The 22173-nt window shown below is 38.6% G+C and overlaps 1 protein-coding gene across 1 annotated transcript; it reads left to right on the forward strand.

Moving 5' to 3' along the window:
- The first annotated feature begins 180 nt into the window (after nucleotides 1-180).
- On the forward strand, nucleotides 181-16841 carry LOC127532657 (tyrosine-protein kinase receptor TYRO3-like). The gene is made up of 10 exons (XM_051944615.1): nucleotides 181-623; nucleotides 2285-2376; nucleotides 3016-3129; nucleotides 9865-9945; nucleotides 10024-10116; nucleotides 10802-10923; nucleotides 12123-12232; nucleotides 14114-14273; nucleotides 14369-14505; nucleotides 16185-16841. The coding sequence occupies exons 1-10, from the start codon at nucleotides 490-492 to the stop codon at nucleotides 16525-16527; spliced, it is 1386 nt and encodes a 461-aa protein (XP_051800575.1). The 5' UTR covers nucleotides 181-489; the 3' UTR covers nucleotides 16528-16841.
- Nucleotides 16842-22173: the final 5332 nt, after the last annotated feature.

Here is a 22173-nt window from a genome sequence, read left to right on the forward strand (position 1 = left end):
GAGGTGACTTTATATTTCCAGTAGTCAGCAGGTTGTTACTGGGTTTTGATCTGATCCTCCAATGGAGACATCGACCAACATAAACATTCATTAAACTTAATTCTAGTCTAATTTCTAACATTTTCTGATAAATATATTGAAATCTTTAGCTGCTAAATGCTTCACTTTGTGTCTCTGCTATAGTTGTGGACAGAAGAACCAAAGTGGGAGCTAAAAGATGTAAAAATTCATTAGAGCTAAAAGGAACAGCAGAGTTTGGTGCAAATTATCTTTGGATTTGTCACTTTGAGGGATCACATTTCACAAAGTCTTCGTATTTAGTGTTAATTAGAGCAGCTTAATGGGTTTGGGAACATTTTTAGGCACCAAAACAAAATGCATTTAAAGTTAAAATGACTTTATGTCTGAGCCACAGTTGTGTTTCTTACAGGGAAACTCCCTCCTGTGGTGATTACTGTCATCCCAGACTTAAACCTCCCAATTCTTGACATGACAGCAGCTCCTCAGCACCAGAGTCGCTTCTTCATGTGGCTCACAGTTGGTGTTTTATTTAGCATTCTGCTGCTCATGGCTGTAATCCCCACTGTGATGTGTGTCCTGCGCAAAAGCTACACTAAACTCAGGTAAGAGATCTTCCACTTTCTCTTTTTGTCCCTATTAATTCAATGTTATTTACATATTTTTCATTCATGTAAGTATTTTTTTGCAATAAGGTCAATGATTTCAGGTTTGTTCTTGTGTTTACAGTATTGTTGGGACAATAATTGAGTGTTTCTTTTTTTTTAAAGTACACTTTGTTGTTACCATTATTGCAATTACCGACAGCGTACACAAGGGGGAGCTCTGCTCTTAGTGGATTCTCCAGTAGCATGCTAGAAAAAAACAACAACTATATTTACCTTGGAGTAGGACAGAAAAAAAAAACTCTACAGTGTGTTGCTTCACACTAGGCCGGCTGTCTGTAATAGCTTATCATTAAGCTGGTTTTGGAACAGACAGTAATCATGCTTCATTATTTAAAGACATATTGCTTATATGTGCCATTGTCAGCATAAATATCAAGACTTTGACAATGTTATGAGGCAGAAATAATGAAATAATGTTTTCATGTATACACAGTAGGGCTACATGCTTCTTGGTAGCTTAATTTAATTGCTAATTGATTCAACTTTTCTGATTCAATAAGTCCTCTGAGCTAGTTAGTGTAATGCATAGGGTTTGTATCTGCCTGAGTGTCAGGATGTAAGTGTATCCAGTGCACACACTTGGTGCCTTCGTGATCACAGTACCTTCACCAAAAACGGAGAAACAAACAACATTTAGTTTTTTGTATTGCATTTGAGATGTCTGAGTTTTCAGTCTGCAACATACAATTGCACAAGAGTGTTAATTTCCCCTCTCATTTTTATGCTTCTTATTGTACAGCAAATTTAATGATAACTCTGACATTTTCACAACACTACAACCATTCATTCAGTTTTTAGAAAGTCTGCAAAGCTCTCAAAAATAAAAAACTTCAATAAAATTGTGGTGACAAATATCAGGGTATGTGCACTATTTCTAAAGCTTTGCATGTTCTCAGGAACACAGTGGCTTAATCATTAAATGAAAGAAGTTTGTACCCAGGACTCTTTCTAGAGTCGGCCAAATTGAGTCACAAGGCTACAAGGGCCTTGAACATGAGCAGTCATTTTAGTAGACTTTCAGAAGTCCTCTGCGAGAATGACATCTCAGCAGCACTCCATCAATTAGGCCTTTATGGTAGAGCAGCGAGATGGAAGCTACTCTGCGTAAAAGACAAGTGACAGCCTTCTTGAAGTTTGCCAATTGCTGTTATCAAGATTCTGACAGCATGAATAAAAAGATTTTCTGGTAAGACAAAAATGGAACTATTATGTCAGAACACCAAGCAGTGTTTGTTGAGCAGTTCTCACAGTTCATCATCTGGCTAACCATGTCCCTGCAGTGATGCATGGTAGTGGCAGCATCATGCTATGGGGGAACTTCTCAGCAGAGGAGACAGGCAGAGCCGGATAAAATGAGGGAAGGATAAATGCAGCCGAACCCTAAGTGGTCCAATAAATGGCTTCAGGAAAAGTCTCTGATTGGTCTACGTATATCCAACCAAAGCTCTGTGAAGACAAGCACTTGAAATATAATCTCACAGAGCCTGAGAGGATGTGTGTTACATGCTTGAAAGCAAGAGGATGAGGGGAGTAACAAATGTAAAGAGGCAGGAAAACTGCTGATAAGTGACTGATAATGGTTCCCAACTTTCCTACAGGTCAGACAACGAAATAGAGCTTTTACCACTGCATAGTGAAATTTCATACCGACGCACACAGATAGTAGAGTCTCCTCCCCAGCAGTCTGACGGTAAGTCTAATGTTCATGAGCAGCAGCAGGTACTTGGTACTTGGTCATTTTCCATTTCGTCATGTCTGACCTTCACAAACAGAATCTGTTTTTTGTTTTATCCTTTGTGGCACCACTGTTGGGACAAACTGCAAATATTTAATTAAATTAAGGCTTCTGAAAACGTCACTGCTTCTGTTCGTTCTTATTCAAGCTGAAAAGTATCACAATAAAAATGAAAAAGAAACAGATAAGGATACAGTCAGATCACCTGAAGGTATTATATTATGATTCTAAAACACGAATACATTCATAGGAAGGACTGCCATTTTTTTGTTCTTTATTTTGTTCCTTCATAACCATTTCATCCCATGTTTCACTTTTTTTTTACACACAACAGTGTGTGAATCTTATTTACTACTGCTGAGACATAAAATCTTTATATACATGTAAAAACCAAAACTGATTTAAACAGTATCTGATGCACACAGAGATACCTTTTTGAAATAAAAAAATATTATTTATTTCTGCAAATAGATATTTGAATAAGACATGCCATGTTGCCAATAATGCCTGTTTTGTGAGAGCACAGATATCAGTGTGTGGGTGCCTTACCTTTTATTAGATTTGATGTGAATTCTTGGGTTTTTTGTGTTTCAGTGGTGGAGGGTGTGGCCCAGTTGTTGGAGGGGCTCAGTGGCCGGCTGCTGGACAGTCTGAGGGAGGTCCTTGTAGAGAGAGAGCAGCTGACTCTAGGCAAGGAACTGGGCAAAGGTCAGTTCATGGATTTTCATAATAATGATTCATCCACCTTAGCCACAATTTGCAAAATAGCAATGGGTTGTTAAGTTACATGTGACATGACAGACACCTGTCTGTTGTGAGTTTGTCACAACACATGTACATGTTTTAACAGAGCTTGACAATAGTCTGAAATATTGCTTGTTCATTTTTCATTTCAAAATTTCGTATCTTACAATGTTTTTTAAAGCATCAATCTTTCTGAATATTTCTATTTTGGCATATGTACATTATGTTCAAGTGTTTGGGATCACTCGGACAATTTCATGTTTTCCATGAAAACTCACACTTGTATTCATGTGCTAACATGACTGCACAAGGGTTTTCTAATCATCAATGAGCCTTTCAACATCATTAGCTAACACAATGTAGCATCAGAACACAGGAGTGATGGTTGCTGGAAATGTTCCTCTTTACCCCTATGGAGATATTCCGTTAAAAATCAGCAGTTTCCAGCTAGAATAATCATTTACCACATTAACAATGTCTAGACTGGATTTGTGATTCATCTTTATTGAAATAATGCTTTTCTTTTATACTGTCCTCCCTATGAGTTTTCTGCTTTCATTGGTAGACTGCTAGCTAATGTGTGATTTCTCAAACCCAAACCCTACCTTTTCTTGTTATTGAAGATCACTTCATTTCCAATGTAAAACTATAACCAAACACAAATGGCAAACAGAAATCAGAACACAACCAATATACAAACACACAACAGTAAAAAGTAAGCCAAACAACTTAAGTTCTTACAGACAAGTCCTATCCAAGTCCACAACAATGAAATAAATACAGGAAGAGAAGCAGCAGCATCTGGATCCTTTCATGGCCTGATCAACACTAAAACTGTACTCGAAGATCCTTTACATCACTTTCTACAGTAAAATCACAGGAGGCACTGCTGCACATGATATTCTGCTGCAGGGCAGAACATCTTTCAAAAATAGGGACCCCAAACTTTTGAACAGTAATATGATCAATCAGATTGCATACATCAAAAATGATTATGAATGATGATGTGAACCTGGGAGCAATGGAACCCCTGAATGCCTTGGAACCTTTCTGCAGTTTGTGTCTACCAGTTCAATCATAAAACTAATTAAACAGCATCTACAATCTTTACTGAAACTTAACCATTTCCATAACCATCAGTTATTTGCAAACATGAGTATAATCATTACTGAATGTTAACTGTTCCAGATGATGCAGATAATGTAAGAAATATCCAGAATGACGATGCTGATGCTGAGTAGAATCTAAGGTCATGAGTTTCAGCTTTCTGCCTCCTGATAAGTTTTGACAAAGACACCAAAATACGCTACTAGTCAGAAGTTTGGACACATCTTCCCATTCAATGCTTTTTATATATTTGTATTATTTTCTATATAGTAGATTCATATTGAATATTAACATTTTTTGTTGACAACATAATTTGATATGTATTCAGTTTTGATGTCTTCAGTATTATTCTATTATGTATAAAATGATTAAATAAAAATCACTGAATGAGAAAGTGTGTCTAAACTTTTGACTGGTAATGTACATAAAAATTTATGATGCTCGTTCTTTTTTCTGTTAAGATGTTAATTTTTTTTTTTAACAGTGACACAAAACACACTAAAAACTAAAGCTACTATAAAAGTTAAAAAGAGAGGAAATTAGAATGGGGGAAAAAATCTAAATCAACAAAAATAAAAAACTGCAGTGTTTATTTATTTTATTTATTTATTTCATTTATTTAATCAGGGACAATGCACAATAAACATTAATCCATATAAGGAAAATATGCATGTGCCAGGTTATAGCACAAAGAGCTAATTTCCACCTGTAGTCCCTGGGCAGGTTGCTGTTACCATTAAAAGAAAAAAAAGAAAAAAAAAAGAAAAAAAAAAACAGTACATTGTAACAGTCACACAGTAACACATACAGTTACAGTTTACCCCAGTCACTCAATGTGTACAAACTTGCTGCGACAATAACCATGTTCTAGTTAAACGCTTGAACACGCTAAAGTCTGTGCATGCCATGATTTCACTGGGAAGAGTGTTCCAAAGGCTCACAGCTCTGTAAGAAAATGACTGTTGGCCAAAAGTAGTTCTGCACCTTGGAACAATACACTCTCCTCTGACTGTCGACCGTGTAGACCGAGAAATTTGTTCTGCACTCAGAGTAATAAACTTTCTCAGTGGGGGGGCAGTCAGATTATGAATTATTTTAAATAATAAGGAAATTTGATTGAATTTAATTAAATTATCAAAACTAAAAAAATTGTATTTATTAAGGATGTTACAGTGATGATATCGAAAAGGCTTTCTATCATGGATTTTTAGGGCTCTCTTATACAAAGACTCAAGTGGTTTCACTGATGTTTCACAAGCCTGAGACCAGCTGGACATACAATATAAAAGATGCGGGACAATCATCGTATTGAGATAAGTATAAGAGGCCTCTGTTGTTAAAGAATTTCTAATATGTTTATAATTCATTAAATTGAATTTCAGTTTATTACCAATTTTTTTAATATGGGTTTTAAAACAAAGATTTGAATCTATTGTTAAACCCAAGTATTTTGTTTCATCTACATTTTTAAGTTTTTGCCCATTTACTTCGATTTCACATATTTTTAATAGTTTTCTTTTATTTGAAAAAAACATTGAGACTGTTTTATCTAAGTTTAGAGTGAGGCAGGATGTCTGTAGCCATTTGGCTACTTTCTGCATCTCCTTATTTAACTTTTCCACAACCTCAAACTCATCTTTCCCGAAAGTAAAAATCACCGTATCGTCGGCATACATTATTATCTCAACATCAGGACACACTGCAGGGAGGTCATTTATATAAATGCTGAAAAGCAAGGGTCCTAAAATAGACCCCTGCGGCACTCCCATAGAGGCAGATTTAAATTCAGATTTAACGTTATTCACCCGCACACATTGATGTCGGTCACTTAGGTAAGATTGCAGCCACTTTTGGGTATGATTAGAAAAATGATATTTATTTAACTTATTATGCAATATCTGATGATTAACTGTATCAAAGGCTTTACGCAGATCAAGGAAGACTGCTGCCACCACCCCTCCCCGATCTATGAATGCCCTGACTGTTTCCAAAAAATAACAACAGGCTGAATCTGTTGAATATCTTTGCCTAAAACCAAATTGCATTGGATTTAAGAGTAATTGTGAGTCCAGGTGGTTGGTCAGTTGCTCTGCAACAATTTTCTCAAGCACCTTTGATACGGCAGGAAGAATACTTATCGGACGATAACAACTCATGTCTTGTTTGTCTCCAGATTTAAAAATAGGGGTAATAATGGCTGGTTTTAAAACTGCAGGAAAAATACCCTCCCTGATCGAATGATTAATCATCTTTGTTAATGGATCAGAAAAAATATCCCTATAATGTTTTAAAAAAGTTGTATCTATACCATAAATATCTTTTGCCTTACTACTATTCAATGTTGTAATTATTTTTTTAACTTTAACTGTATTTATTGGGCAAAGGATCATATTGGAATTGTCATTAATGACAGAAATAGGATCAACGAATTTAAAGTCTTTGGCCAATGTTTTGACACCATTTATAAAATAATCATTAAAATTTGTTGCTATTGCCAAAGAATCATTAACTATATTTCCATTTATTTTAAGACGAATACCCTCACTTTCAGATTTTTCTTTTCCAAGCAATTTATTAATAGTTTTCCATATTATTCTACTATTTCCTTGTGCATTTTTAATAATGTCAAGGAAAAACCCAGCCTTGGCTTTTCGAAGTGCTACTGTAACCTTATTTCTCTGACTTGTAAAATTAAGACGATCAGTTATTAATCCGGACCTCAGGAAAGCTTTCAATGCCATATCTCGCTTTTTCATCATTTCCCAGATAGCTTTAGTGAACCACGGCAAATTTTGTTTTGTACTTTGCCTTCTTTGCCTATTTTTTGTATATTTTGTTAAAATACTATTTACAGTTAACATTAAATCATGACAACCCTCTTCACAAGATTTATTCTTGAGGATGTCTGTCCAGTTTATTTGTTTTAGATCGTTTTCAATTTGATTCAGATCTTTCTTTGAAATAAAAGTGATACATGTTTTACCTTTAATTTGAATTTCTTCTTTATACCTTGCCTTTGTCAATTTTCGAGCTAATAAGGTTAAATTATGATCAGACATACCTGTAATTAAATTATAAATTTTAGTAACTCTCTCAGGCTTATTTGTAAATATTAGATCTATTAAAGTTTGTGAAGATTTTGTTATTCGCGTTGGTTTATCTAACATCTGTGTCATTTGAAAGGATTTTGTTATTTCCTCAAGTTTATACCTGCACGATCTCTCAGACCAATTTAAGTTAAAATCACCCAAAAGAATAACTTCCTTTCCCTCACACTGTTTAAGCAGTCTACCAAGAGAAACAAAGAAATCATTAGTAGCTTTTGGGGGTCGATATATTACAATAACACAAAAAATCATTTGGGGGGACAAAGTAATAATGATACCAACACATTCCAGATTACAATCGTTAAAATCCAGTATCTGACTTTGAATATGATTTTTTACATAGATCAACACACCACCGCCTTTACCCTTCAATCTATCACGCCTGTACAAAGTATATCCCGGCACATTCACAACTGATGAAGGAATAGACGGGGTTAACCAAGTTTCTGTCAAGCAGAGATAATCGAGATTTGAATCAGTCAACAAATGCTCTATCTGCTCAGTCTTTGAGACAACGCTACGGATATTCAAATGTCCTCCGAAAATACCCTTTGGCTTAGTTTTCGGGTTCCAGAGCACGCTCGCGTGATTTACAGTCTCAAACAGTTTCATATGCTGTTGTTTTTTTGCAGCGATGATAGTTGCAGTGTTTGCTAATTTTGCGTGAGCTAAAGGCGTTAACATTGTCCCGGAGATGTTATTAGGAGTAGAATTTGTAGCATTACCTCGTCTTCCCACACAGGCCTCGTAAAAATGGGGCCGCGACATTTCCACCAAAGGAGAGGGAACAGCTGATTTTGAAGCGTCCCCTCGATTCATGTGGTCCGCAGGTCCAGGATTTAAGTGGATATCTCCGCATAGAAGTAAAAACGAACAAAGCAGGATAGAGTATTTCCGAGTCCAACTTGTTGGCACCAATGTTTGCCTTAGGCCACGCCGCTGAAATAGCGCACTGCCAATGCACGCTCGTCCGCCATTTAAAACATTTGCGTATAACGTGTACTGGCACCATGATACAAGTGGTTCTGGTTCAACTACATCCAAGCACACCGAAGCCTGTTTCTGGAAGGCCGAGGAGCGCTCGCATCTGCACATGGCAGACCAATTTCCCCACAGTTGAGTCAGTAGTAGAAGCAGCACATACAAGGTAGCCCAAAGATGTAACGAAGGTGCCCTTGCTTTACTGTATTTAAGACGTATATTCCAAGATGCAGAAGTTCCGTTTATAAAAAAGTCAGGCGATCTCTCATGTTGTTTTAAGAGAGATACAGACACGGATGCAGCAGCACCTGCCAAACTGCTGCCTGCCACCGCCGCCATGACAGCCGTTAGTGAAAGTAAATGGGATTCGTGGTTCATTTCCTTTGAACCAGTGTGCATCAGTAAGGAGTTACCCATTCAACCCACAGTAACATTTGTTATCTTCTTTAGAGCCACACTCCTCAGGGTGACAATTACATCTCTCCCTTGGGACACTTGGATGTTGGAATTTATTTATATCCCAGTGTTTCTTACTAATCTTGTGAAAGTCTTTAAGGCCATCTACCCGCAAAATATTAAACATATTTAACTTTATTTCGAATACCATTCCAAGTAGACACTGAACTGCCTCAGTTCTTTGCTGTGGATTCAACAAGACATTGGAAATCTTTCTCTAAGAATCTACTCCATGTGGACATGATTCATCACATTTTTTTTCAGATTTGTCAGCTGCGCATTTTTGCTTCCAATCTCCTGTTCTACCGCACCCCAAAGGCATTCGGCTGGATTCAGATCTGACGGCTGGGAGAGCCACTGAATTCACTGTAATGTTTATGAAACCATTTTGAGATAACTTTTGTTTTGTGGCATGGGACATTATCTGGCTGAAAAAACCATTAGAAGATGGTAAACTGTGGTCACATGATAAATAAAAAGGATGCACAAGATTAACCAAAATACTCAGACAGGCCGCAACATTCAGATCACGACTGACTGGAATTAAAGAGGACAAAGTGTTCAAGACAACATTCCATACACTATCATGCCACCAGCACAGTATGGACTGTTGCACAAGGCAGGGTGGGTCTGTGGCTTAGGCTTATGAAAGAAAAGCAGTTTTTTTTCAATGAAGATAACATTAAATGAATCAGAAATCCAGTCCAGACATTGATAATGTGGTAAATGACTGTTCTAGATGGAAACAGCTGATTTTTAATGGAATGTTTACATAGGGGTACAGAGGAACATGTCCAGCAACCATCACTCCTGTGTTCTAATGCTACATTGTGTTAGCTAACGGTGTTGAAAGGCTAATTGATGATTAGAAAAGCCTTGTGCAATTCTGCTGGCACATTAATAAAAATGTGAGTTTTCATGGAAGACATGAAAGTGTCTGGGTGAACCTAAACCTTGGAACAGTAGTATAAGAAATAGTCTGTGAAGATGCAGAATATTTCTAAAGTAACAGCAGTGATAACACTGAATCTTCTGTCATGCACCACAGGAGAGTTTGGTTCAGTGTATGAAGGTGTCTTTACTCCAGAGGGTGGTGTGGACATCAAAGTGGCTGTGAAGACCATGAGAGGTATGCATTGAAGTTCTAATCTTTCATTAGAACACCTCTCTTCTATTTCATGTTTTAACCATTTGTCTGTCTTTCTAGTTGGAATCCACAGTCAGGAAGACTTGCATGAGTTTCTAAGAGAGGCAGAGATCATGAAGAACTTTGATCATGAAAATGTCGTCAGACTACTAGGTAAGATGTACCACCTTATTCACCTATCAGTGTTCTATTGTTTTAAGTCTGTCCTTTCATTTTCTAATAGCTCTTTTTTTTGACTGAGAAGTGGCTAAAGTGGGAGAAAGTCAAAAGATCATGTCTGTATTTTGTCATGATTTCTGAGTTTACAGTGGGCAGAAAGTTAAGCTGGCAGCTAGATACATTCAGAAATGTCATAAAATGCGCATAGCTTTATTCATAAACTTAACTTGAATCAAGAGTTATTAATTTCTGGTTAGCTGAATTTAAGATGTCTACTTTGTATTTTGAGACTGCTCCAGAAGCAATAAAATGAGCTGACTTTGAGTTTTTTTGTTGTTTTTTTAAATGAAATCATGAGCTGAAGGAATGTAACTGACACTACACTGAGCTCCTTTAATTACTTTAATAGAAAATCAAGTATATTGGCAGTATTCCCAGAACACATTGTCTGAGAGGTTAAACTGAGGAAAGTAGATCTATCAGTAAATTATTAAATTAGTGAGTGACACATTTTAGTATTAGGCTGTCATTTTGACAGAAATATAGAAACATAATTACCTTTATGTTGTTACTTCTAAGTTTTATTGAATCTTCACTGTCGTTATTTAAGTTATATTGAATCCTTAACCCACTATTCAGCAACAAAATACCTCTGTGACTGTTGTGTGTTTGTTTGCAGGGGTCACTTTACAGAGAGAGCAGGACTCTCCTCTGCCTGTTCCTCTCGTCATCCTGCCCTACATGAAGCACGGAGACTTGCGCCGTTTCCTGATAGCCACACGCTATGGTGATATCCCTATGGTGAGATGTAGTCAGCAAATGCATGCACAAAAACAGCACTTATGTCACATGCTTACCTATGAAGATGCACGCATGGACTCACCTTACAGATTTGGACTTAGACTGACTTTGTTCATCCCAGGAGGGAAATTCAGTTCTGACAGCAGCATGGATATTCAAATAAGGGATAAAAAATAAGACAACACAGAATAATAGAGTATAAAGTGAAGTTGAAATGAAATAAAGCAAAAATATAGAAAATATAATGTAGAAAAAAGCAGCAGAAAATATGAAAGTGATTCAGAAATGTGCAAATGAGAATGTGCAAATGACACAAGTAGGTGCAGATGGATTTACAGATGTAATGAATGACGTTTAGGATGTAAAATGGTTTCATCAGCGGGCAAAGTGACTGTATTCATAAAGAAAACCATAGAATCTATTTGAGCATATATGAGTACAAACATGAAACTTAAAAAATATCTTGTGTCCCAGCATCCTGTGAGGGTCATTAGTGCAACTCCTGAACCACAAACTGAGCAGAAATGCATGTCCACAGAAAAATCACAGACAGCAAACCCTTTAATAAGTCTTTAAATTAAATAGTGCAATTATCTGCTTAATGTCCACCTGGAAGTAGTCGATGAGATTACAATGCTGAAAAAAATGAACCTACTTTTTGTTATAGAAAGCTGTTAGTGCTGTTTGAGTGGCAGTTGAGGCAGGGATTTTTTTAAACCAGCATCTCCTGACCATTGGTGGTATTGCACAACCAAATATTTCCACATAATCTTCAGCCTTAAGCTGTGGTAAATTGGTCCTTGGTTCAAATCCAAATGTTAAAAACCAGTAGCCAAGAAATCCTTAACTCCTCTGTTTCTTTCATCAGGAAAAACACTGATAAAAATGTTGGTCTCCTTTACAGAGATAAAAATCCAAATATTAACCCTAATCAGCATTTCTTTTTGTCTTTGCTCTTGTATTATTTTTACTAAATGTTAGCTTTTTTTTTTTTTTACAGCAATATGAATTCCTGTACCTCTGTGGAAACATCACAACCGTAGCTAGATACAGTGGGAACTCAAAATGGTTCAAGTTCAGTGAAACAGTGTTATAATGTCATAAATCTTCCAGCATTTTGCCAACAAATTAGTCCTCTGTACATTGTTTTGTTTATGCTGGTGTTTGTTAGGGTTATAATACTCCGCTTTCTTTCCAAGTTTGTGCCCCACCAGAGTCTCCTGCGCTTCATGATCGACATTGCAGCAGGGATGGACTATTTGAGTCAGCAGGGGTTTCTGCACAGAGACTTGGCTGCACGCAACTGCATGTGAGTCTATCAGAGGGAGATGGAGGATGGCTTAAAATCAAGGACTCCTTGTTCACGTATGACTGTGCCTCTGTCCCTCAACTATTGGTATTCCACCGTAGTTTGTATCTGGGAAGGAAGCTGAAGGCATCAGAGGAGATGATGTGTGTGTGTTGGGGCAAAATACACACGTGGACAAAATTGTTGGTACCCCTCAGTTAAAGAAGGAAAAACCCACAATTCTCACTGAAATCACTTGAAACTCACAAAAGTAACAATAAATAAAAATTTATTGAAAATTAAATAATCAAAATCAGCCATCACTTTTGAATTGTTGATTAACATAATTATTTAAAAAAACAAACTAATGAAATAGGGCTGGACAAAAATGATGGTACCCATAACTTAATATTTTGTTGCACAACCTTTTGAGGCAATCACTGCAATTAAACGATTTCTGTATTTGTCAATGAGCGTTCTGCAGCTGTCAACAGGTATTTTGGCCCACTCCTCATGAGCGAACAGCTCCAGTTGTCTCAGGTTTGATGGGTGTCTTCTCCAAATGGCATGTTTCAGCTCCTTCCACATATGTTCAATGGGATTCAGATCTGGGCTCATAGAAGGCCACTTTAGAATAGTCCAACGCTTTTCTCTCAGCCATTCTTGGGTGTTTTTGGCTGTGTGTTTTGGATCGTTGTCCTGTTGGAAGACCCATGACCTGCGACTGAGACCAAGCTTTCTGACACTAGGCAGCACATTTCTCTCCAGAATGCCTTGATAGTCTTCAGATTTCATCGTACCTTGCACACTTTCAAGACACCCTGTGCCAGATGCAGCAAAGCAGCCCCAAAACATTACTGAGCCTCCTCCATGTTTCACCGTAGGGACAGTGTTCTTTTCTTCGTATGCTTGGTTTTCGAGTCTATGAACATAGAGTTGATGTGCCTTACCAAAAAGCTCCAGTTTGGTCTCATCTGTCCAAAGGACATTCTCCCAGAAGCTTTGTGGCTTGTCAACATGCATTTTTGCAAATTCCTGTCTCGCTTTTTTATGAGTTTTTTTCAGCAGTGGTGTCCTCCTTGGTCGTCTCCCATGAAGTCCACTTTGGCTCAAACAACGACGAATGGTGCGATCTGACACTGATGTACCTTGGCCTTGGAGTTCACCTTTAATTTCTTTGGAGGTTGCTCTGGGCTCTTTGGATACAATTCCAACGATCCGTCTCTTCAATTTGTCATCAATTTTCCTCTTGCGGCCACGTCCAGGGAGGTTGGCTACTGTCCCGTGGGTCTTGAACTTCTGAATAATATGAGCCACTGTTGTCACAGGAACTTCAAGCTGTTTAGAGATGGTCTTATAGCCTTTACCTTTAAGATGTTTGTCTATAATTTTTTTCCGGATGTCCTGGGACAATTCTCTCCTTCGCTTTCTGTTGTCCATGTTCAGTGTGGTACACACCTTTTCACCAAACAGCAGGGTGACTACTTGTCTCCCTTTAAATAGGCAGACTGACTGATTATGAGTTTGGAAACACCTGTGATGTCAATTAAATGACACACCTGAGTTAATCATGTCACTCTGGTCAAATAGTTTTCAATCTTTTATAGAGGTACCATCATTTTTGTCCAGGCCTGTTTCATTAGTTTGTTTTTTTAAATAATTATGTTAATCAACAATTCAAAAGTAATGGCTGTTTTTGATTATTTAATTTTCAATAAATTTTTATTTGTTACTTTTGTGAGTTTCAAGTGATTTCAGTGAGAATTGTGGGTTTTTCCTTCTTTAACTGAGGGGTACCAACAATTTTGTCCACGTGTGTACATGAAACGGTGTCAGAACTCACGTTTTGTTATTTGATCTGACAGCATTGCAGATGATGCAAATGCCTTTTTTGATGCACAGGCTAGGTGATGACCTTAGGGTATGTGTGGCTGATTTTGGCCTGTCCAAGAAAATCTACAGCAGCAATTACTACCGTCAGAAAGTAGCTATCCGTGTGCCAATCAAGTGGATGGCCATGGAGAGCCTGTCTGAGTCCATCTACACGACCAAAAGTGATGTGGTAAGTTTGCCATGGTCAGGATTAAAGCCTCTCTTCAGTCAGATGTGTACATTTGTAGCCTGATGAAAAACTGTATTGACTTGTCCCTGCCTCAGTGGTCATTCGGAGTAACCATGTGGGAGATTGTGTCCCGAGGCAGGACGCCCTATCCTGGAGTCCACAACCACGAACTGCTGGACCTGCTGCAGTCTGGACACAGGCTCAAACCACCCGAGGACTGCGATCACAAACTGTGAGTTCCTGGGATTATTTGTGGATATTTCACTTTTTTGGGGGGGGGGGGGGAGTTTTTCAGAACATTTCTAAAATTATAATTTCTACAATTTCATTTAGCAGACGCTTTTATCCAAAGCAACGTGCATCTGAGAGTAGACACAAAACAAACAACCTGGATTAGAGCCAAAAAACAAGTTAAAGTGTGAATTAGATTATAATATTTAGATTTTATACATTTTTCTTTTGCATATTGTCGATCAATTAATAATAAATCGACAGACCTGACCATAAATTCAGACAGGTTCACCAACTAACCAACAGATGACAGAAACATTAAGCAGTTAAATGTCTAATTACAGTAAGACCTAATAATATGCACTAAACCGTCTCCTTAAATTGATCAGTAGAGGTGACATATTCTGATGCTGTGACATTTTAAAGGGTCAGATAATTGAAATTACAGAACAACACATAGTCATGTTGTCATCATATTAAAAACCATTAAATGGCTTATTCATATTTCTTCAAACCAATTACAAGCAACTTAGGTGATGCAATGGTGGTGCCGTTGCAAAACAGCGTTGAGCACAATAGTTTTGGTGGAACATTTGCACTGCAATTAGCACTATCATTAAAATGATTAATCCTCTCACCAGGCGTGCCTAACAGGATGATCCAAACCAGCTAAACACCTAACCCAAGCCATTACCCTAACCTAGGCCTCATTTTAACTGGAGCCCTAAAGACCCCATACAGATATTTAAGTGTGAGTCAGTAAGTGTGAACAAAACAAATAGTCTTCAAGTTCTCGGAAGTGTCCTCACTCTCAACATCTAAAACTTACGGACTACAAGATAACATTTTTGTCCCTGTCGTTTTTTTTTTTTTTTTAACAATTTACCAATACCTCTAATTCTAATATCAATATATCGGGTACATTAAAACTATGTCTTTTCCATGTTTCTTTACATAGTTGTATTAATGTTCACCAAATGCAAAACTGCAGGTCTCGGGACTCTAAAAGAAAAAGAAAGTGTGAAGGTGTTAACCCTCCTGTCGTCCTGTGGGTCAAATTGACCCGTTTTAAAATGTGGGGAAAAATATATATATTTTCACAGTGAAAACATCCACATTTTCAAATTTTTTTTTAGGAAATTTTCGAAAAATTTTTTGTCGGAAAAAACAAATTAAAAATGTTTAAGAACATTCAGAGAAAAAAATCAACCAAAATCCAGTGAATTTCGCTGTCAAATTTGGGGATTTTTTATTTAAAAAAATAGAACTTCTGAGTGAAACTTTTCAGGAATTTTCTTCCTGAAGATTTTGCAATTTTTTATAAATTTGGGGAAATTTTTTCTGAATTTTTGGACTTTTATCAGACAAGGCAACAACATTTTTGGGTAAGGACAAAACGAGGGTTAGAAAAGCCAAAAACATATTTCTTTTACACCAAATTATGCTTTTTGCTTAGATTTTTTTGGTGATATTTTCTGTTTTCTTGTAAACACTGGAAATGTTCTACTTTTCAAGCTAAAAAAAATGTTGAATATTGCTTCAGTTAAACAGTGACCAACTCATAGACACATTAACCAGTATCAAGAAGTCACTCTAGCAGCCAGTGCTATATATCTACAATATTTATTTATACATGTGTCATTTTGCTTCTATTCTTCTTCCATCTCACTCAAAACACAGTTATGAAATTATGAAGAGCTGCTGGAATAGGGAGCCTCCCCGGAGGCCTGGCTTTGGCGAGCTGGCTGAAGCACTGAAAGGGCTTCTGGCAGAACTTCCGATCCTGGAGGCCAGCCAGGAGGCTAGTTACATCAACCAGGGCCTGGCGGTGGCGGCTGCTGCTGCTGCAGCTGGTGGCGCCTCTCAGGATTCACAGACAGACTCTAGGGGAAGATGGGAAAACGTCTACCTGCCGAATCCTGTGGGTGCTACTGCTACATTCAGAGACGACGATGTGGAAGTAGAGGATGGTTATCTTAAGTACATTACTGGCTCAGCAGTTAAGGAGAACGTAAATCACTGAAAATGGACGATGTTTTTGTAAGATACACAATGTAATTCTTCTCATGAACTATGAGGAAGGGACAGAGATGTGGTATGCATTTATAATCTACATCTTTAAGGGCTAGGAGAGGAAGGAGGCAGTCACTGGCTCTCATTAAGCAACCAGAAAACAAAGCATTTTACTTAATTTTTGAAATGTTTGTATATCTTTATAGTGTAAACAGGTCATGTTAAATTCACCTGTCTAATATTGTGTAGGTTCCCCTCATGCCACCAAATCAGATCTCACTCTTGAAAGCATGTCCACAGGACCTCCTTGAGTGCCCTGTAGTGTACGAAGTATTGGTAAGAGATACTTCAGGTCCTGTGGGTTGCAGGGTGAGGCGTCTCTGGATCTGACATGTTTCAGCACAACCCGCGGATGCTAGCCTAGCCGCGCTAGACAACCCACGGCAACGAATTTAATTCTCTGCCAGGGTGGGTCTAGTTACCCTCCATAAGGCTCGAGGTTGGATGCTCCTAAAACTGGCCGGACGAATCACCATGAAGTGTAGAGTCAAAACTAAGTGACGACAGAGGCGCGACGATTCTGACAGAAACAACCGGAAACAACTAGACTAGCCGTGCTAGACAACCCACGGCAACGAATTTAATTCTCTGCCAGGGTCGACAACAAAAACGACAACAGTCGTTGAGCTCCATTAGCACCGACTCTGAATAATCTTTCTGTTAACATGTCTGTAACATACTTGAGCTTCACCCATTGACTGTATAAATAAGGCTTCACCGAACTACCGCATCCTCTGATTTCCGGCGCTCTAGGAGCCTACTCGTTGCGCTGATTGGTTGTATACCTACCCAATTGCTGCAGTGATTTGATAGACAACTTTTTAGCCCGCCTCCCTCCCTGTCGAGCTTGCCTAGACCCTTGCGTCTTCAGAGCATGGGTCTAGCGCGGCTAGGCTATGTGGATGGTTCATTGAATCGGAATCTGGAGTCAGCTGGGTCAGTGCACTGCAATTACAGGGTTTGGTTTATACTAGACATGGACAGCATGAAACGCCAAAACAGAGAGAAAATAAACATCCATGAATCTGCTTAGAAATTATGAGTAGAAAACTGCTTTAGAGCATGTCTGAGAATCGTCACGTTTTTCAGTTTATCTAGTGGCCCATCAATCAAATGAGAGTTTTCTGTACCTACATGGGTATTACAAAAACTAAACCGCAAATAGCTACTGTGTATTGTCGATGCATGATTTCAACAAAATGTAAACGAAAACAGGCTAGAAATGTGGGGGGAAAGAAATAGATACTCACTTTAAAATGCAAAGATATGGCTCTGAACAAAAATTGACACGAAGCGAAGCAATTCACTGAAAAACAAGTAATCATTTCAGCTCTAATTATTTTTGTAGGGGGATTGAAAAAATGACTCTCATTTGCTCTAGACTGGAATAAATTACAGTCCAGGGGCCTCATTTATAAAGCTTGCGTACGCACAAAACAGGGCTAGAAAGTGGCGTACGCCACTTTCTACGCAAAGGTTGTGATTTATAAAAACAAACTTGGCGTGAGAATGTGCGCACCAACCTTGATTCTTGATGCTTCTTTACGCACAAAACAGGGCGTAAATCACAAACTTTGCGTAGAAAGTGGCGTACGCTGTGTTCGTTGCGATTTCTAAAAAAAACTTGGCGTGGGAATGTGCGCACCGGTGCGCCAACTTTGATGCTTGCTTAAGCACATTTTGGAGACAGAGGGAACGGCAGTGCCGGAGGGTGAAGTGGCGAATTGAAACCAGATTGATCTCAAACCTTTATTGTTATCACATATTAGACTTGTAGAGCCGGATAATCATAAACCCTCATTGTTGTAGATGTTCATATAGTGCGTCATTCGGCCGACGACTGTATTTGCAGAACTATGTTCATATATTAACAGGAGCGGATTGAACGTTATTCCATTCAGTCGTTTGACCGAAGGGCCGGTATCTGGGGCCGGTGCGATTTACTGATCACCCGGCGCCTGTATGGCTCATCCATTTGTAGGGGTGGTCTCCGACGCAGTGGCTCGGGTTCGGTTCCTGCCCGCGGCACTTTTATGCAAGTCTTCCCCCTACTCTTCTCCCCATTTCCTGTCACTCTTCACTGCAACTATCACAGTAAAAAGGCAAAAAAAAAGTAAAGAATTTTGTTTATTTATCCATATGCGGCCGAATGGGATGAGCGTCCAACCGTTAATCAGCCCTGTACAGGCACGCAGGCACACATGCTTCACACCACAACTCCCGAGTGAAGATGAATTTCTCTATGTGAACCGAAAAAATGCACATTCAATCAGTGTGCAAATTATTTGTACATCGGACATGATCTTAGTAAATTTAGTGGCAGGGTGGCCTGGGCCACACATGATTCATTCATCCTGACGCACAGCAGTGAAAAGACTGCCGGCCGGCGCTGCGTGAAATGCCGTGGATCAGCAGCTTATTTATATACAGATACATTCATGAGTTACTTTGCATTGACCATTCATGGTAAAATGTGGGTGTGTTGTGGGCGGAAGGTGAGGTGGATCCACCTGTGCAATCTTCCAGCTGGTGTGTGATTTATCAAGAAATTGCATGCAGCTGTGCTTACGCAAAGTTTTATAAATCAGGGGCGAGGGGCATACGCCCTTTTCGTATTTTCGGCGTACGCAAACTTTAGTATGGATCCTACGCAATGTTTTATAAATGAGGCCCCAGGACATGTAAAATTAAAATTACCACACCTATCCTACAGAAATAAATCCTGTCTGAATGACAGAATTTAGTAATTATTTCAAAGGGGTAAATAAATGTTTTACAATAATTAGAAATATATCATGTATCATATTTTGTGTCATCCTTAATGCAGGTAGAATGTGAATAAGTTATATACATTATTATGTCAAATGGCTGGTCAATAGAGAACAGAAAAATACTCAAGTATGAAAAAACTAATAAATATTTTTAAAAGATTTTGTTAGTGAAAATGAGATGTTTAAATAACATCTTAACTTTATGAACTTTTATTTGGACTATTTCTGCATTTTAGCATTCACTGTACTTTGTAGATTTTCTTTTCTACATTTATATTATTTACATCTTACTTTTGTATTCCTATATTTATTTTTCTATATTCCTTTATTTGTTTAATCTGACACCATTTGTTAGTGTGAGCTTCATTCCACTTTTTCCCAAAAAGTCGTAACGGCAATCTTATCAGGTCGGATCTGGTACATTTATGTGTTCCTTTTCATTACAAAACTGTTCCAATATTGAGACAATGTGGCTGAGTTTCAAGAAATGAGAAATTATTTTGTGAAAATAGTAAGATACAACTGAAATATAATTAAAATATATTTGTTTCAAAGTGAAAGCTATACTACAAAGGTGTGCATATTTTACCAAAATGATGACATGTATGATAACAAATTTGAGTGACTTGAATAAAAATGCTGTCATTTTTTTGAAGGGGAATATTCTGCTGTATGTAGTATACCGTCTTGGGCACGTTACTTTTAAAAAGTAATTAGTTATAATTGTTAGTTACCTCTTCCAAAAAGTAATTGAATTACTCCACAATAAGTTACCAGGGAAAGTAACTATTGCATTACTTTTTTGTTTGTTTAAATATGTCTAACAATTTGGATTTTCTTTTCAAAGCAGGTTTCACAATCCAGTTGAATAGTGTTACATATTCTAATTCTTCAATCCTCTTTTGAGCCCGACATTCATTTTAGCAGCATCTATGTATTTAGAAAATGCCCTTCTGTATGGCTGACCAGCACCTGCTCTCCCTGGTATGGGTGACCCACAGGGGTTCGGCTTGTGTCTTCATTGCACAGCTGACTCCCTCTTGGACGTCCCTTCATTCTGCCTCTAGTCATGCTGCTATAGGCCGAGGCTGCTGGGGGACTTTTCTTGACGCACTGAGCCCTTCTCTATCTACTTTTACATTTAATATGTATACCGTTATTGCAGTACATTCACTCTGTTTCCCCCTGTGCTATTTCTCCGAGTGTCCCTGGTCCCAGAGCTGGATGCTTCAGATCTGCGGTCGATGTTCCACCAGCTGGTCCAGTCTCCATCATGTCCACTGTGGGATGCTGTTGCTGACCTTCCTCCAGCCCTCTGCTTCCAGCTCCCTTTTTCCACCAGTCAACTCTGGATCGCCTTCACTATACTTGTTATGCTAACTTACATACTGTTTGAATTTTACTGGCTAGTTATATTTGGAGTATGTTTAATGTCAGAGCCGTACATCAAAAGAGTAAACTATGAGTCAGTTTTCAATGTTAGCTTATACTTTGTCTGTGTCACATATCCTGTCATGCATGTATCGAAATGTGTGTTGTGTTTTCCTTGCTTTCCCACCCCTCCCTCTTCTCCCATCCCTCCCCCTTGCCCTCCTCTGTCCTTCTCAACCCGCCCGGCCAGCAGGCAGATGGGTCCCCCTATATAGAGCCGGGTTCTGCTCGAGGTTTCTTCCCTGTTAAAAGGGTGTTTTTCCTTGCCACTGTCGCCTTTGGGCTTGCTCTGGGGCCAGGCATATGGGTTTGTAAAGCGTCTTGAGACGATTTGACTGTAATTGACGCTATATAAAGAAAATTGAATTGAATTGAATTGAAGAAGGAAAAACTCCACAAGTCCTCTTGAGAGGAAACATTGGAGAAATCCAAGGGAAGATGTTGGCAAGAGGGGACCCTCTTCCAGGGCTTGCTGGTGAGCTGACCTTAGAATCATACAGTTTACTGTGACAATTAAACATTTTCTTTTTAAAAGAACACAAAATAAAGCTTATCTGGTCAGCCCAGCCAAACCTCTTGTCAACAAGGAAAACTCCAAAGGTCCTCTTGAGAGGAAACATTGGAAAATCCAAAGGAAGATGTCGGCAAGAGGACCTTCTTCCAGGGCTTGCTGGTGACCTGACCTTATAATCATACAGTTTACTGTGAAATTAAACATCCATCCCTCCATCCATTCTCTATACACCGCTTTATCCTCATTAGGGTCGCGGGGGGTGCTGGAGCCTATCCCAGCTGACTCGGGCGAAGGCAGGGGACACCCTGCACAGGTCGTCAGTCTGTCACAATTAAACATTTTCTTTTAAAAGAAAACAAAATAAACTTATCTGGTCAGCCCAGCAAACCTCTTGTCAACAAGGAAAAACTCCACAAGTCCTCTTGAGAGGAAACATTGGAGAAATCCAAGGGAAGATGTCAGCAAGAGGGACCCTCTTCCAGGGCTTGCTGGTGAGCTGACCTTACAATCATACAGGTTACTGTGACACTTAAACATTAAAAAAAAAAAGAACACAAAAGAAACTTATCTGGTCAGCCCAGCAAACCTCTTGTCAACAAGGAAAAACTCCACAAGTCCTCTTGAGAGGAAACATTGGAGAAATCCAAGGGAAGATGTCGGCAAGAGGGACCTCTTCCAGGGCTTGCTGGTGAGCTGACCTTACAATCATACAGGTTACTGTGACACTTAAATATTAAAAAAAAAGAACACAAAAGAAACTTATCTGGTCAGCCCAGCAAACCTCTTGTCAACAAGGAAAAACTCCACGTCCTCTTGAGAGGAAACATTGGAGAAATCCAAGGGAAGATTCGGCAAGAGGGACCCTCTTCCAGGGCTTGCT

The sequence above is a fragment of the Acanthochromis polyacanthus genome, chromosome 2 (genome assembly GCF_021347895.1).
Source record: "Acanthochromis polyacanthus isolate Apoly-LR-REF ecotype Palm Island chromosome 2, KAUST_Apoly_ChrSc, whole genome shotgun sequence".
NCBI lineage: Eukaryota > Metazoa > Chordata > Actinopteri > Pomacentridae > Acanthochromis > Acanthochromis polyacanthus.

Coding starts and splice junctions, on each gene's coding strand:
- LOC127532657 (XM_051944615.1), top strand. CDS start 490: ATGACAGCAGCTCCTCAGCACCAGAGTCGCTTCTTCATGTGGCTCACA. Junction 10,924..12,122: donor GCTATGGTGATATCCCTATG/GTGAGATGTAGT, acceptor TTTCTTTCCAAG/TTTGTGCCCCACCAGAGTCT. Junction 12,233..14,113: donor TTGGCTGCACGCAACTGCAT/GTGAGTCTATCA, acceptor TTTGATGCACAG/GCTAGGTGATGACCTTAGGG.